The sequence below is a fragment of the Hippopotamus amphibius genome, chromosome 4 (assembly GCF_030028045.1).
Source record: "Hippopotamus amphibius kiboko isolate mHipAmp2 chromosome 4, mHipAmp2.hap2, whole genome shotgun sequence".
In the NCBI taxonomy this organism is placed as follows: domain Eukaryota; kingdom Metazoa; phylum Chordata; class Mammalia; order Artiodactyla; family Hippopotamidae; genus Hippopotamus; species Hippopotamus amphibius.
In genome coordinates, this window is record NC_080189.1 from 12,971,764 (window position 1) to 12,988,941 (window position 17,178).

A 17,178-nucleotide genomic window follows, 5' to 3' on the forward strand; every position below is an offset into this window, starting at 1 on the left:
AGTGACCGAATGAAGGCTAGAACTCTGGTCCCAGATCTAAAGTTTCTTTCCCAGTATGTTAGCAGTGCTCCTACTTTGGTACAATTGTCTGTCTTTGTCAGACTTTTCTTTTTCTTGCACTGCTTTCTGTCACTCCAGTATGCTGCCCCTAAATCCCAACCCCTCTCTTCTTTTCTCCCTAAACATTGTTTGAAGTAAAAACAACAGTGAGATATTCTCTTGAGATTTCTAATTTTATTTCAAGCCATACCTGATCATTGAAAATGAACACCATTTAATTTCAAGTCTGGGGGCTTCCCTGGTGGCACAGTGGTTAAGAATCTGCCTGCCACTGCAGGGGACACAGGTTCGAGCCCTGGTCCAGGAAGATCCCACATGCAGTGGAGCAACTAAGCCCATGTGCCACAACTACTGAACCTGTGCTCTAGAGCCCTCGGGTCACAACTACCGAGCCTGTGTGCCACAACTACGGAAGCCTGCGTGCCTAGAGGCTGAGCTCCGCAACAAGAAAAGCCACGGCAATGAGAAGCCTGCGCACTGCAATTAAGAGTAGCCCCTGCTTGCTGCAAGTAGAGAAAGCCTGCCCACAGCAACAAAGACCCAATGCAACTAAATAAATATATTAATTAATCAATTAATTACTCTTTAAAAATAATTCAAGTCTGGATACAGGGCATTTAAATGGTTTTCCCCCTATCTTCTAAAGCAGGGTTGACAGGCTATGACAAAACAATGACAGTCTGGCCTACAGCCTGTCTTAGTAAATGAACTTTTATTGCAACACAGCAGTACTCACTCATTCACACACTGTTTAGGCTGCCCATGGTCAAGAGCAGAGTAGTTGTGACAGAGACCATATTGCCTGCAAAGACTAAAGTATTTATTATCTAGCATTTTACAGAAAAAGGTTGTTACGCTGCAAACAAAATATGGGGAAAAGCACATGCAGCTAGATTAGAAATGACCCCAAACTAATGCCACCCTCGAGCAGGTTTCTCAAGGAAAACTCAGCCTGGTTCCAGGGTTCCCTTTACCAAGAAAGAACATCCTGTTCACTAACAGTGATCTCCTCTATGGCAAAGATAGAAATTCAGTTTAGCACAAACTCTCAGGTCAGCATCAAGGGTGTTACACAAGCATACGCTGTGAACCTTGAACTTCTTATATTTTTATCACCCTGATTGTTTACTTCCATTTTTTAGTAAGTTTCTTAGAATAACTTTTTTCAAGGAGAAGAATTTTTATTTAAAATTTCCCTATACATCATAGTGGTAAAGAGCCGGCACAGCTTGGTCTTGGTGACTGGTCACATACGAGGGTGAGTCAAAAATTATCCGCACTCTGGCTGTGGAATTTATTTGAATTTACTTTTAGAAAAGACAAATACATCATTTTTCGACATACTCTGCTTGCTTTTCAAAACACTTTGTCCACCTGTCAACAAGCTTTCGTATTCCCCCATTAAAAAATGTTTTAGGCTGAGCTGTGAGCCACGAGTGCACCACTTTCTTCACTTCTTCATCAGAAGTGAATCCGGCTCCTTCTTCATGGCTAACACTTATGCGACCTTCCTTGAACTTCTCTATCCATTCATACACAGTTTTCTCAACAAGACACTTTCTCCATACTGCGCACAAAGTCTTCAATAAATAGCAGCACCAGGTACACCCTCAGACCACAAAAAACAAATCACTGCACGCTGCTCTTCTTTCATGCAAATCACAAGTGGGTCATCCATTTTTGCTCACACCACAGTTACAAATGAACTGATATAACATGTTCGCCCTGCACAGCAGTGACTGGGGAGACAGTAGCCTTGAACAGAAAGCACTGATAAGACAGTGCGGCCAGCAGAAGTTTTAATAAAACCAGAGTGCAGATAATTTTTGACTCACCCTTGTATTAACCAGGAAAATAGCTGAAGAAGCCAAGGAGAAGGAAAAACAGACTCATTGAGGGAAAATTTCCTTTACAAGCCGGTGACTCTTGCTCTTGCCAATATAAATATCAACGTGTTTGCTGGAGGCCAGTCAGCACCCAATTTAGATACGAGTTTAAATAATCCTCCAAGGCCACTAAGCCATGTGCGTGGAAAAGAGAAGTGACAAATACAGGTAGATGAACATAGACACATGCTTCTGGGCCACCATATGTTTGAAGTTAGGAAAAGAAGTATAGGTACCAACCCACACTTTGAGGCAAAAGGAATATGGACATTCCCCATACATAGCTCATGGCTCTTTTATGGGACGAGTCTGAGGAAGGAGACCCACATATGTTGCGGCATGTTCTGTGTTGATTATAAATGAGAATTTATCATTTTCAACCCAATCTCCAGGGTCAAATTTCACAGAAAGTTTTCAGTATCTCAGAAGTATAAGAAATTTTGAAGGTCCATGCTCCCACACAATCATGCAAGGATGTCTTATTCAGATTTGCTCACCCACCTTATGTAGATGACAAACAAACACACATAGATACAGAGACACGTCACACTGACCCAGTATCCCACTGGCCTCTTCAACAGGGAGCTTTCTCCTAGTGACTTGCACTTAGAATACAAAGCTCTTTTACTTAATACAAGACCTACTCTGCTCCCTACCCCTTCCACTCACAGCCACCACCACCATCATTTATCCTTGATTTTTCCCACCTGAATGCTGTCCAACCATCTGTCTGGTACCACGTTCATATGTGCATCATTAGAAGACTTCAGCATGATTTTAGCTAATTCATGGGTGACTATTTTTATTTAAATAGATTTTTTAAAGAATAGCATGTGTTCATTTTAATGTGTATTAGATTAAAATTCACCAACACATAAAATACCAACAACTTATTTAAGAAGGGATTCAGGAAAAGAAGTATAATTTGAAAATAAGAATGTAACTACAGTACAAGCACTGTGCTAAGTGGTTTCCACACAACATGTGAGAGATGCGTGGGAATTACTGAAGTCTGGAAATCATCACTTGGCATTTTCCTCCCATTCCCGCTACTGTGTTAGATGAGTGAAGAGTCATGACACTGCAGCCAGACAGGTCCACGTTCTTTGGTCTCATGAGCATAATTTATACCTATCTGACCTTACTATTTAATTGGCTCAACATAATCTTCTCACGCGAGTGAGATTTCATTATTTACAAAGATAAGTACTGTACACTGTTATTTCAGCACCTTAAGCCTCTTCATTACAGAGATTATATTCAGCATTCATTGTTCTCTTCCAGAGTAGAACACACAACCTTAAAAACATCATAGACACCTATCAGTCGCTTATTGATCAAGACTCACCAGCAGCTCCCAGGAGAGCAAGAAAGATGAAGGACTTCATGGTTGCTCACCAGATCTGGACCAGGGACTAGACTGAAGCGTTTCCATTCACAGCTATTTCATTGACACCCATGGCCACAGGTGCTGGCAATGTGATTTCACTGGAAACTCACAAATCCAAATTTAGAATTCAATTCTGTGCCACATTGAAGATAATTCAGCATCCAATTTAAACATCCACCTTTGTCCACTTTTCTAAAAGGTTATGGGAATGGAAGAAATGAGCCCATCTGGTGGGCACTGTTCCCCATAATAGAAGAGTAAGTTAGAGTAAGGTCACAGAACAGGGCTACAGGTGTCATGATTCCCAGTCAAAAAATGTAGGTCCTTGGTTGTCTCAAGTGTGAACTTTTACCCTGAGGACTATCTTGAGAGCTACACCCTTGAGGTTTAATAACATTGCCTATTTCACAATTATATATTTTGTCTTGTGGTGACTCTGGCCTTGTATACCCATGTTAATGTCTCATTATTAAAAGGAACATTTGCTCTTCTAAGACAAGAGAAAAATTTCTGATTTGAAACCACAGGAGTTCGAAATAGGAAAGGGAAAGAATGAGCATAATTATACTTACCTGAACTTGCTATTTACTAGGCTTATGCTGAATACTTAGCCTATGTTAAGTTACTAAATCTCAAAACAAACCTACAAGATCCCTATTATAATTCACATTGAACAGATGAGAAAACTGAGGTTTACAAGAATACAGGGAACTTTACCCAAATCACAAGGCAAGTCCATGGTAGGGTCAGGATCCCAGCCCCGGGAATCTGGCTTCAGTGTTTGTGCTCTCAACAGCTATGAAACACTTCCCTAGACAGTTCACCAAAGTCTGGAGACCAAGATAATACAGAGCTCTTGGCCAGTGAAAAGCCAGTGGGCATTTACTGACCTCAACATGTATCAGACACTGTGGGTGGGATCCCCATACATCAATGCATTCACTCCTTACAAACAACTTTATGTGTTGTGCTGGGGTTTTTTTGTTTTGTTTGTTTTTTGCCATTTTATACATGCTGCCTTGGGCAATTAACAATTATGCCACTTTTCAATCTCAAAAATGTCTCGATTTGATCGATAAATTGCATCTTTACACTAGTCACATACCACAGTCTCAGGGAATCCTCAGAACTGGATGAGGACAGGGAGGATTTGAGTTTGCTATTTCCTGTTGCATGGCCTTTGCCTCCTGTTAGATACTCTTGAAATTCCCGTGTTGTTTTTGTGGAGTAGAGAGGCCCACATGTTGGCTGCTCAGCTTCTGACCTACACAGGAAACTACATTTCTTGAAAATTAGTTTCTATCCCTGTCACTTCCTTCAATATTGGATAAAAAGATAAAACATCAACAATTATAGGAACATGAGAAAGGTGATGGTCTTCATGGTGGTTCTCCGAATGCACTTGGGGTGATGCAGTTGAATGAGGGGATAGTCTCCTTTATACCCTCCTGCCCCAACCAACAAATCTTATCTCTAGTGCAAGGCCTCTGGGCAACAGGTGGAGTACGAGAGGAGAGACCAGTCATTCATCTGGAGGGGCCTCCATTGCTCAAGTATGGCAGATATTGTTGCTGGGCTGAATCATAAACAGGAGGACAAACGGGAACTGGAATTTACAGAAGTAGAACCCAGATGGTTAAGGACGCCTCAGGGCCTTCTTGGTTTCACACGTTACTGTAATGATGACACAAAGCCCTGTTGAACAGAACTCGACGTCACTTGCACAATGCACTACTTCTAATAGATGGATGTATAGTTTCTGTTCTCAGTGTATATACTCCATCTCTTTGATTTTTCATAAACTGATTTCTTATAATAGATAAATTTCTCTCTAAAGCAAGGCATCTCAGCTTCCTGAACTGTGGAAAAGTAACATTTGTTGTGTAAGAAGCCTAGTCTACATTTTTGTGTTATAGCAGCCCAAACCAACTGAGACAATACCCATCCTTCAGCTTGTCTCTCGGGTGGTAAACACTTTCAAACTTCTTCCATCTGATCCAATGATTTCATGCTCAAACCCCATATATTTTTCCCTGGATCCATGCCAGATGTGCACAGGAATCATGTGCTCCCAACATTCTCTGCAGGATCCAGGGAACCATGGAGAGTTCGGGGAGGGCTGTGGAAGAACTAAAGGGGGGAGTCTGTTCTGCCTTTCGGGATAGGGCTGAAGGAACAGAGCACGCCCCTGCAGCCAAGACCTTTATGACATCAGGGTAATAGATCTATTTGCAGCCAACTTTTCTGCATTTGCACCATTTTTTTGCTAACAATTCAAAATAGTACATACTTTGGGCTGGGTTTGGGGGACCTAGTGTGGGAGAGGGTACAGATTGCTGGCAGAAATCATGCCTGCTCTACCAATAAAACTCCAGGTGGAAAACAAGAATATCTTGGAGAATTAAAGAAATTTGTAGGTGAAACCTTGGAAATACAGGATCTGTAATTTTTAAAACCTTCCCCATCTAGCCTTTCCCCTAGCCCAGCCTCACAGAGTTTCAGGTGGATTAGATACAAAGGGAGAGCACGGGGCCACAGCAGGAGCAAAGCGAGGGGCTGAGGACAGCAGGGGCTTCACCTCAGCTTCCCTGTGACCTAGTCCTGTGACTTTGGGCAGTTGATTCTAACGCTGTGCATTTTAGTGTCATTATCTGTGTAAAAATGTGATGGTAACAGAGACCAATAACCTTGTTCATCTTTGTAGCCTCAACATCCACACACGGTCTGGCACACAGCAGGTGAGCAGTGATGTTTTTTGATGAGGCTGCATGAAGGACTAAATACCCTCGCAAATTCCACCTTCATATAATAGCTCACCTCTATGTGCACCGTCTTCTTAGCCACCAGAATGAAGAGAAAGTACATGAAAACCAGCTAACAACACTTGAACGTCTTTGGCCCAGGAGAGAAGGTTTTTATTTAGGTAGTGTTTGCAGGATGGGAGGAAGGTGAAGCTGATTGACAGGGAGGGTCATGAAGAGCTGTAGCTGTTCAGTTGGCAGCGATGGTCTGCTGGATCCAGCTCACGTAGTTGCAGACCTTGGTGTAGACACCAGGCTTGTTTTTCTGAGCACAACCTTCGCCCCAGGAGACGACACCCTGGAGCTGTCCGTTGCAGACCACAGGGCCCCCAGAGTCACCCTGGGCAGGAAGGAAGAGCTGCTTAGAACTCGCTACTACGCCCAGATGGGAGAAAGGCTCAAAGATGTTGTCCTTCACCTGGGGACCACCTTCCCAGCCTGCCGATCCGCCACGAAACCCTCCTCTTTCCCTGGAAAGCCAACCCTCAGTCTCCACACTGTACCCCTATTCTTTCTCCTCCCTCCTCCTAGCTCCCCTCTTTCCTCACCTCCCCTTGGCCTGTAAAGCCAAGAAGAGGTGAGGACTGGGTCGTGCCATGCGGCCCATCTAGCCAGCATCTTTCAAAGTTTCCTTCTGCTATAGCCCTCCTCAGAAGGGCACCTGGATGTACTGTTTGAATATGATCTCCTGTGTACCTATTTTCCTGAACCTTATCCATTCACACAGCAAAAAGAAAATGTATTATTTATCCCAAATCTATCCCTCAGCCCTCAGGATCAGTCCCAGAGACAGCTTTTCAATGTTCTGTGTTTCAGGAAATGGGAAACACAGTGGAGATACGAGAGGCTGAGCTGCAAGGAAAAGGAGGGCAAAGCTGCTGACCTGGCAAGAGTCCTTTCCGCCCTCCAGGTAGCCCACGCAGATCATGTTGCTGGTGATCTGGCCTGGGTAGGCACTGCTGCAAGCGCTGGCAGATAGGATGGGAGCTTTCAGGCACTGCAAGGTGTCAGGGTAGCTGGCTGTGGGGTGCAAGATTAAAAATGGAAGAGGATTGGCCATACAATCTGGGAAATTTCTTTCTCCATCTCTCCCCCCGCTTCCCAATATTCCCATGCCTTCTCTCCCATTACCAGCAACTTCTCTTCTGGAAGCACAACTTTTATCTGGAGGGTCTTCCAAAAGGTTTTAATCACCAAATTGTTCTCCCTCTGACACTAGCATCAGTGACCACAGATCTCCAATCTAGAGACTTTGTTTGTGAAGCGGGGCTATACTTTGAGAAGTTCCAAATCTCTTAGTCTCTGTTCTGTGTTCCTCCTCGCTTTTTGGTTCCCTGCAAATCACGAGTCACATTTTAGGTGCATACCTGGCAACTTTATCATGGTCCTTTTTTGTTGTGTTCTCCAGCAGAGAAATGTTACCCATTTCGGTTTGTATATTCTAAGGTGCCCTAGAACGCCTCTATACCCTGGGAGCATTGCCTTGAGTGACAGCTAGGGCGAACTGAGGCTCAGCATGCTCTTCACCTCTAGGATTCTGAGACCTGGTGCTTCTGCTCCAGGTGAGACTTACAGCCACTGCTTTTGGTGTTGCCCCAGCCGGAGATGAGACACTGGGTACCAGCAGCTGCACAAGATGTTGGCAGAGAGATAGTGGCTACTCGACTGTTGAGAGTGGCAGCTGATTTCAGTTTGATCAGCATGATGTCGTTATTCAGGGTGTTCTGGTTGTAGCTGGGGTGGCGGATGCTCTTGGCTGCGCTGATGTACTGCTCATTGCCCTCAGCGACGTTGATGTTGTATTCTCCCAGCCGCACCTGGATTCCGCTGGATGAAAGGATGACAAGTTCTTTGAGTCTCCAACGTGAGCTCCTTCCCCTCCCAGCACAGCCCAGTCTGGAGCCTAAGCACAGACACAAGCCCCTTGAAGCAGGCGCACGCGCACACGTGCGCGCGCGCACACACACACACACATGCACACACAGGTGATTGTGCACTTGAGGTAGTCCTACTGCATATGGTGCCAGTTAGAGGATGCCTTAGGTAGGTGTCACTCCAAGGCCAGACTCACAGCCCAACCTCTGCTAGATTCTTTAGGTATAGGGATGGGAACCAAATGATGCCAATCACACAGGAGATGAAAAGGGAACTGGGCTTGATTAATCTGGTCGGGATTATCAATTATTGCAGGGAGATGTGGCAGGCCTCAGAGATATGACCGCGTCTTAAGGGAACAGAATGAGTTGTGTTCATCTTTAGGTTGTGCTGGGAATTTCCTTTGTTTTGTTACTTCCATATGCCAGTTTGTTCCTGGTTGAGCTTTAATGATTAGAGCTCTAAGGCACTCCAGGTATGTCTAATCACTCACTATTTTTCTCCCTACGTCTTTATTTTCCTCATTTGGAAGGCCATCAAGGAACTCTAAGGGCATCTTTTTGTGGGGAAGTCCCCTGATGCACACAAAGCCTAGGGCCAGGGGGCTAGGGGTGGATGATGAGGTCTTGGGATCTGAATCCCCCCGCCTCAAGCATAACTCTATAGCTGACCCTGACTGTGCTTTGGCAGGGCTGGGCGTGACCTGACCTCAGAGAAGAGGGCTGCGCGTCCGGGTTACTTACGACTTGTAGCAGTGAGCCGCGGACACCACCCACTGGCTGTTGATGAGGGAGCCCCCGCAGAAGTGGTAGCCGGCGTTCAAGGACACCTGGTAGGGGACGGAACTCGCTGAACAGGTGTAGCCCCCGACGATCTTGTCATCGTCGTCCGTAGGGGCAGCAACTGACAAAGAAAAGTTGGAGAACCGATTTACTGTGGAATTTCTACTCAGCAGCAAGGTTTTGCAGATTAACCAGAAAAAAAAATAGGTCATGTTTTTGTGTCATGTATATTCAGGAAACAGTGATTTTAACATAAATATTTTCCAAATCTTATCGCCCTATACATTTGACACATATGGTACTTACACTATTGTACGTATCTAATTATTAATTCCTGCTTTAAAAAAAAAAAGAAATAGAGTGTCTTTGCCTATTAAGATCCCTCTTAAGATGCCCTTTAGTATAGAGGAGACTCAGGCTTTGAGGCTCACAGCCTCTTCAAGGAGCACAAGATTAGTCTCTAGTCCGAATTATTAAACCAATTCCTTAGAAAGGACAAAACAACATTTCCTTACTGTTGACTGTCTTTTCTTTTTACTGTTTCTTCATAGATTATACCTTGATGTTCAAGGCAAATTCTTCCCCTTAATACTTTCTACACTAATCACCTCTGTTCACCATAATCTTCTCCAAAAAGTGAGATTTAGTTACCTACAGACATATACCATGCACTATTTCAACATCTTAAGCATCTTGAGTACAGAGATTATATTCAGCATTCATTGTTCTCTTCCAGGGTAGAATGAGCAGCCTTAAAAACATCACAAGACACCTACTGATCACTTACTACTCAAGACTCACCAGCAGCTCCCAGGAGAGCAAGAAAGATGAAGGTCTTCATGGTTGCTCACCAGATCTGGACTAGGAACTAGGATGAAGGGTTTCCATTCACAGCTATTTAAATCTCCAGGTTTGTCATTGACACCCATGTCCACAGGTGCTGGCAATGTGATTTCACTGGAAACTCACAAATCCAAATTTAGAATTCAATTCTGTGCCACATTGAAGATAATTCAGCATCCAATTTAAACATCCACCTTTGTCCACTTTTCCAAAAGGTTATGGGAATGGAAGAAATGAGCCCATCTGGTGGGCACTGTTCCCCATAATAGAAGAGTAAGTTAGAGTAAGGTCACAGAACAGGGCTACAGGTGTCATGATTCCCAGTCAAAAAATGTAGGTCCTTGGTTGTCTCAAGTGTGAACTTTTACCCTGAGGACTATCTTGAGAGCTACACCCTTGAGGTTTAATAACATTGCCTATTTCACAATTATATATTTTGTCTTGTGGTGACTCTGGCCTTGTATACCCATGTTAATGTCTCATTATTAAAAGGAACATTTGCTCTTCTAAGACAAGAGAAAAATTTCTGATTTGAAACCACAGGAGTTCGAAATAGGAAAGGGAAAGAATGAGCATAATTATACTTACCTGAACTTGCTATTTACTAGGCTTATGCTGAATACTTAGCCTATGTTAAGTTACTAAATCTCAAAACAAACCTACAAGATCCCTATTATAATTCACATTGAACAGATGAGAAAACTGAGGTTTACAAGAATACAGGGAACTTTACCCAAATCACAAGGCAAGTCCATGGTAGGGTCAGGATCCCAGCCCCGGGAATCTGGCTTCAGTGTTTGTGCTCTCAACAGCTATGAAACACTTCCCTAGACAGTTCACCAAAGTCTGGAGACCAAGATAATACAGAGCTCTTGGCCAGTGAAAAGCCAGTGGGCATTTACTGACCTCAACATGTATCAGACACTGTGGGTGGGATCCCCATACATCAATGCATTCACTCCTTACAAACAACTTTATGTGTTGTGCTGGGGTTTTTTTGTTTTGTTTGTTTGTTTTTTGCCATTTTATACATGCTGCCTTGGGCAATTAACAATTATGCCACTTTTCAATCTCAAAAATGTCTCGATTTGATCGATAAATTGCATCTTTACACTAGTCACATACCACAGTCTCAGGGAATCCTCAGAACTGGATGAGGACAGGGAGGATTTGAGTTTGCTATTTCCTGTTGCATGGCCTTTGCCTCCTGTTAGATACTCTTGAAATTCCCATGTTGTTTTTGTGGAGTAGAGAGGCCCACATGTTGGCTGCTCAGCTTCTGACCTACACAGGAAACTACATTTCTTGAAAATTAGTTTCTATCCCTGTCACTTCCTTCAATATTGGATAAAAAGATAAAACATCAACAATTATAGGAACATGAGAAAGGTGATGGTCTTCATGGTGGTTCTCCGAATGCACTTGGGGTGATGCAGTTGAATGAGGGGATAGTCTCCTTTATACCCTCCTGCCCCAACCAACAAATCTTATCTCTAGTGCAAGGCCTCTGGGCAACAGGTGGAGTACGAGAGGAGAGACCAGTCATTCATCTGGAGGGGCCTCCATTGCTCAAGTATGGCAGATATTGTTGCTGGGCTGAATCATAAACAGGAGGACAAACGGGAACTGGAATTTACAGAAGTAGAACCCAGATGGTTAAGGACGCCTCAGGGCCTTCTTGGTTTCACACGTTACTGTAATGATGACACAAAGCCCTGTTGAACAGAACTCGACGTCACTTGCACAATGCACTACTTCTAATAGATGGATGTATAGTTTCTGTTCTCAGTGTATATACTCCATCTCTTTGATTTTTCATAAACTGATTTCTTATAATAGATAAATTTCTCTCTAAAGCAAGGCATCTCAGCTTCCTGAACTGTGGAAAAGTAACATTTGTTGTGTAAGAAGCCTAGTCTACATTTTTGTGTTATAGCAGCCCAAACCAACTGAGACAATACCCATCCTTCAGCTTGTCTCTCGGGTGGTAAACACTTTCAAACTTCTTCCATCTGATCCAATGATTTCATGCTCAAACCCCATATATTTTTCCCTGGATCCATGCCAGATGTGCACAGGAATCATGTGCTCCCAACATTCTCTGCAGGATCCAGGGAACCATGGAGAGTTCGGGGAGGGCTGTGGAAGAACTAAAGGGGGGAGTCTGTTCTGCCTTTCGGGATAGGGCTGAAGGAACAGAGCACGCCCCTGCAGCCAAGACCTTTATGACATCAGGGTAATAGATCTATTTGCAGCCAACTTTTCTGCATTTGCACCATTTTTTTGCTAACAATTCAAAATAGTACATACTTTGGGCTGGGTTTGGGGGACCTAGTGTGGGAGAGGGTACAGATTGCTGGCAGAAATCATGCCTGCTCTACCAATAAAACTCCAGGTGGAAAACAAGAATATCTTGGAGAATTAAAGAAATTTGTAGGTGAAACCTTGGAAATACAGGATCTGTAATTTTTAAAACCTTCCCCATCTAGCCTTTCCCCTAGCCCAGCCTCACAGAGTTTCAGGTGGATTAGATACAAAGGGAGAGCACGGGGCCACAGCAGGAGCAAAGCGAGGGGCTGAGGACAGCAGGGGCTTCACCTCAGCTTCCCTGTGACCTAGTCCTGTGACTTTGGGCAGTTGATTCTAACGCTGTGCATTTTAGTGTCATTATCTGTGTAAAAATGTGATGGTAACAGAGACCAATAACCTTGTTCATCTTTGTAGCCTCAACATCCACACACGGTCTGGCACACAGCAGGTGAGCAGTGATGTTTTTTGATGAGGCTGCATGAAGGACTAAATACCCTCGCAAATTCCACCTTCATATAATAGCTCACCTCTATGTGCACCGTCTTCTTAGCCACCAGAATGAAGAGAAAGTACATGAAAACCAGCTAACAACACTTGAACGTCTTTGGCCCAGGAGAGAAGGTTTTTATTTAGGTAGTGTTTGCAGGATGGGAGGAAGGTGAAGCTGATTGACAGGGAGGGTCATGAAGAGCTGTAGCTGTTCAGTTGGCAGCGATGGTCTGCTGGATCCAGCTCACGTAGTTGCAGACCTTGGTGTAGACACCAGGCTTGTTTTTCTGAGCACAACCTTCGCCCCAGGAGACGACACCCTGGAGCTGTCCGTTGCAGACCACAGGGCCCCCAGAGTCACCCTGGGCAGGAAGGAAGAGTTGCTTAGAACTCGCTACTACGCCCAGATGGGAGAAAGGCTCAAAGATGTTGTCCTTCACCTGGGGACCACCTTCCCAGCCTGCCGATCCGCCACGAAACCCTCCTCTTTCCCTGGAAAGCCAACCCTCAGTCTCCACACTGTACCCCTATTCTTTCTCCTCCCTCCTCCTAGCTCCCCTCTTTCCTCACCTCCCCTTGGCCTGTAAAGCCAAGAAGAGGTGAGGACTGGGTCGTGCCATGCGGCCCATCTAGCCAGCATCTTTCAAAGTTTCCTTCTGCTATAGCCCTCCTCAGAAGGGCACCTGGATGTACTGTTTGAATATGATCTCCTGTGTACCTATTTTCCTGAACCTTATCCATTCACACAGCAAAAAGAAAATGTATTATTTATCCCAAATCTATCCCTCAGCCCTCAGGATCAGTCCCAGAGACAGCTTTTCAATGTTCTGTGTTTCAGGAAATGGGAAACACAGTGGAGATACGAGAGGCTGAGCTGCAAGGAAAAGGAGGGCAAAGCTGCTGACCTGGCAAGAGTCCTTTCCGCCCTCCAGGTAGCCCACGCAGATCATGTTGCTGGTGATCTGGCCTGGGTAGGCACTGCTGCAAGCGCTGGCAGATAGGATGGGAGCTTTCAGGCACTGCAAGGTGTCAGGGTAGCTGGCTGTGGGGTGCAAGATTAAAAATGGAAGAGGATTGGCCATACAATCTGGGAAATTTCTTTCTCCATCTCTCCCCCCGCTTCCCAATATTCCCATGCCTTCTCTCCCATTACCAGCAACTTCTCTTCTGGAAGCACAACTTTTATCTGGAGGGTCTTCCAAAAGGTTTTAATCACCAAATTGTTCTCCCTCTGACACTAGCATCAGTGACCACAGATCTCCAATCTAGAGACTTTGTTTGTGAAGCGGGGCTATACTTTGAGAAGTTCCAAATCTCTTAGTCTCTGTTCTGTGTTCCTCCTCGCTTTTTGGTTCCCTGCAAATCACGAGTCACATTTTAGGTGCATACCTGGCAACTTTATCATGGTCCTTTTTTGTTGTGTTCTCCAGCAGAGAAATGTTACCCATTTCGGTTTGTATATTCTAAGGTGCCCTAGAACGCCTCTATACCCTGGGAGCATTGCCTTGAGTGACAGCTAGGGCGAACTGAGGCTCAGCATGCTCTTCACCTCTAGGATTCTGAGACCTGGTGCTTCTGCTCCAGGTGAGACTTACAGCCACTGCTTTTGGTGTTGCCCCAGCCGGAGATGAGACACTGGGTACCAGCAGCTGCACAAGATGTTGGCAGAGAGATAGTGGCTACTCGACTGTTGAGAGTGGCAGCTGATTTCAGTTTGATCAGCATGATGTCGTTATTCAGGGTGTTCTGGTTGTAGCTGGGGTGGCGGATGCTCTTGGCTGCGCTGATGTACTGCTCATTGCCCTCAGCGACGTTGATGTTGTATTCTCCCAGCCGCACCTGGATTCCGCTGGATGAAAGGATGACAAGTTCTTTGAGTCTCCAACGTGAGCTCCTTCCCCTCCCAGCACAGCCCAGTCTGGAGCCTAAGCACAGACACAAGCCCCTTGAAGCAGGCGCACGCGCACACGTGTGCGCGCACACACACACACGCACACACAGGTGATTGTGCACTTGAGGTAGTCCTACTGCATATGGTGCCAGTTAGAGGATGCCTTAGGTAGGTGTCACTCCAAGGCCAGACTCACAGCCCAACCTCTGCTAGATTCTTTAGGTATAGGGATGGGAACCAAATGATGCCAATCACACAGGAGATGAAAAGGGAACTGGGCTTGATTAATCTGGTCGGGATTATCAATTATTGCAGGGAGATGTGGCAGGCCTCAGAGATATGACCGCGTCTTAAGGGAACAGAATGAGTTGTGTTCATCTTTAGGTTGTGCTGGGAATTTCCTTTGTTTTGTTACTTCCATATGCCAGTTTGTTCCTGGTTGAGCTTTAATGATTAGAGCTCTAAGGCACTCCAGGTATGTCTAATCACTCACTATTTTTCTCCCTACGTCTTTATTTTCCTCATTTGGAAGGCCATCAAGGAACTCTAAGGGCATCTTTTTGTGGGGAAGTCCCCTGATGCACACAAAGCCTAGGGCCAGGGGGCTAGGGGTGGATGATGAGGTCTTGGGATCTGAATCCCCCCACCTCAAGCATAACTCTATAGCTGACCCTGACTGTGCTTTGGCAGGGCTGGGCGTGACCTGACCTCAGAGAAGAGGGCTGCGCGTCCGGGTTACTTACGACTTGTAGCAGTGAGCCGCGGACACCACCCACTGGCTGTTGATGAGGGAGCCCCCGCAGAAGTGGTAGCCGGCGTTCAAGGACACCTGGTAGGGGACGGAACTCGCTGAACAGGTGTAGCCCCCGACGATCTTGTCATCGTCGTCCGTAGGGGCAGCAACTGACAAAGAAAAGTTGGAGAACCGATTTACTGTGGAATTTCTACTCAGCAGCAAGGTTTTGCAGATTAACCAGAAAAAAAAATAGGTCATGTTTTTGTGTCATGTATATTCAGGAAACAGTGATTTTAACATAAATATTTTCCAAATCTTATCGCCCTATACATTTGACACATATGGTACTTACACTATTGTACGTATCTAATTATTAATTCCTGCTTTAAATTTGATAAGTATACTGATTTTTTACATATGTAGCATGCGTGCACACACACACACACACACCCCCACACATAGACACAAATCAGAGACACCTGTCATAATAAATGCCTTGAAGCCCACTACCTGAGAATATGAATAGTTTTTACACAAAGCCCTGCTACAGAGACATTTAAGTATGTGTTCAGCAAAGCTTTGCAGTCAGCATTATTGTATTTATTTATAAAGTTCAGTGTAGGATAAACACCACATGAGATAACAGGTAAAGGAAACTTTTAAATGCCACCTGAGTTGTTCTGGCCTGGAAAAAACGGGGAGTTTTGTATTTTTGTTCCCCTAATCTCTTCTTGGTTCTCACCTAAAATGTTCACTAAATAATTTCATAGAATATTTTAAGGTTTCTCTCTCCAACCTTTCCCCTCATCCCAATTGTCTTTCTAACATTTTAAATTTATTCAATTGTGAAGTCAGGACTACTGACATGTTACGTTTTCTAAGGACTCCAGTGTCTGAGATATCGTTGCCTGTGCCCTATTGCTCATGTATTTTCAAGTAATTTTAGGAAAGCCATCTCCAGCGGTACAGATAGGCGTATTCAATTTACAACTATCCAATTTGGGAAAACAAGGTAGTAAGTATGAATTGTGTTAAAATTGGTAGTATAAAAATAGATATAGTCATTTTTCTATTTTTCTTAATTGGACTGGCACATTATATTACATCAGAGAGATTTTTATTAGTGAAGATGTGATAAAACCCAGGCCGTAGCTTTTAATCATAAGAAATAGAGTGTCTTCTCCAATGTTCATTGCAGCACTATTTACAATAGCCAGGACATGGAAGCAACCTAAATGTCCATCAACAGATGAATGGATAAAGAAGATGTGGTACATACATACAATGGAATATTATTCAGCTGTAAAAAGCAATGAAACTGGGACATTCGTAGAGACATGCATGGACCTAGAAACTGTCATACAGAGTGAAGTGAGTCAGAAAGAGAAAAAACAAATATTGTATATTAACACATATACGTGGACTATCGAAAAACGGTGCAGATCAACCAGTTTGCAAGGCAGAAATAGAGACACGGATGTAGAGAACAAACATATGGACACCAAGTGGGGAAAGCGGGGAGGGTTGGGGAGGGAATGAATTGGGAGAGTGGGATACCAAATTGTACACTCTAAATATATGCAGTTTATTGTAAAAAATAAAAAAGTAAAAAGTTAAAAAAAAAAAGAAATAGAGTGTCTTTGCCTATTAAGATCCCTCTTAAGATGCCCTTTAGTATAGAGGAGACTCAGGCTTTGAGGCTCACAGCCTCTTCAAGGAGCACAAGATTAGTCTCTAGTCCGAATTATTAAACCAATTCCTTAGAAAGGACAAAACAACATTTCCTTACTGTTGACTGTCTTTTCTTTTTACTGTTTCTTCATAGATTATACCTTGATGTTCAAGGCAAATTCTTCCCCTTAATACTTTCTACACTAATCACCTCTGTTCACCATAATCTTCTCCAAAAAGTGAGATTTAGTTACCTACAGACATATACCATGCACTATTTCAACATCTTAAGCATCTTGAGTACAGAGATTATATTCAGCATTCATTGTTCTCTTCCAGGGTAGAATGAGCAGCCTTAAAAACATCACAAGACACCTACTGATCACTTACTACTCAAGACTCACCAGCAGCTCCCAGGAGAGCAAGAAAGATGAAGGTCTTCAT

At 44.1% G+C, this 17,178-nt stretch overlaps 2 protein-coding genes across 2 annotated transcripts; both read right to left on the minus strand.

Annotated features, from left to right (window-relative positions):
- Window positions 1-6,244: 6,244 nt before the first annotated feature.
- On the minus strand, window positions 6,245-9,667 carry LOC130851626 (serine protease 1). The gene is made up of 5 exons (XM_057732185.1): window positions 9,596-9,667; window positions 8,756-8,915; window positions 7,711-7,964; window positions 7,021-7,157; window positions 6,245-6,477 (listed from the first exon to the last, which is right to left on the minus strand). Exons 1-5 carry the CDS (start codon window positions 9,633-9,635, stop codon window positions 6,328-6,330), a joined length of 741 nt encoding a protein of 246 aa, XP_057588168.1. The 5' UTR covers window positions 9,636-9,667; the 3' UTR covers window positions 6,245-6,327.
- Window positions 9,668-12,648: 2,981 nt separating this feature from the next.
- On the minus strand, window positions 12,649-17,178 carry LOC130851741 (serine protease 1). The gene is made up of 5 exons (XM_057732432.1): window positions 17,139-17,178; window positions 15,071-15,230; window positions 14,032-14,285; window positions 13,342-13,478; window positions 12,649-12,798 (listed from the first exon to the last, which is right to left on the minus strand). The coding sequence occupies exons 1-5, from the start codon at window positions 17,176-17,178 to the stop codon at window positions 12,649-12,651; spliced, it is 741 nt and encodes a 246-aa protein (XP_057588415.1).

Bases quoted from the DNA above. Each gene is read 5' to 3' on its own strand.
- LOC130851626 (XM_057732185.1), bottom strand. From the start codon at position 9,635: ATGAAGACCTTCATCTTTCTTGCTCTCCTGGGAGCTGCTG. The intron at 8,916-9,595 runs GTGAGTCTTGAG...TTTCTTTGTCAG, and splicing joins TGCTCTCCTGGGAGCTGCTG to TTGCTGCCCCTACGGACGAC. The intron at 6,478-7,020 runs GTCAGCAGCTTT...CTTCCTGCCCAG, and splicing joins GCGGAAAGGACTCTTGCCAG to GGTGACTCTGGGGGCCCTGT.
- LOC130851741 (XM_057732432.1), bottom strand. From the start codon at position 17,178: ATGAAGACCTTCATCTTTCTTGCTCTCCTGGGAGCTGCTG. The intron at 13,479-14,031 runs GTAAGTCTCACC...TGCACCCCACAG, and splicing joins CAACACCAAAAGCAGTGGCT to CCAGCTACCCTGACACCTTG. The intron at 12,799-13,341 runs GTCAGCAGCTTT...CTTCCTGCCCAG, and splicing joins GCGGAAAGGACTCTTGCCAG to GGTGACTCTGGGGGCCCTGT.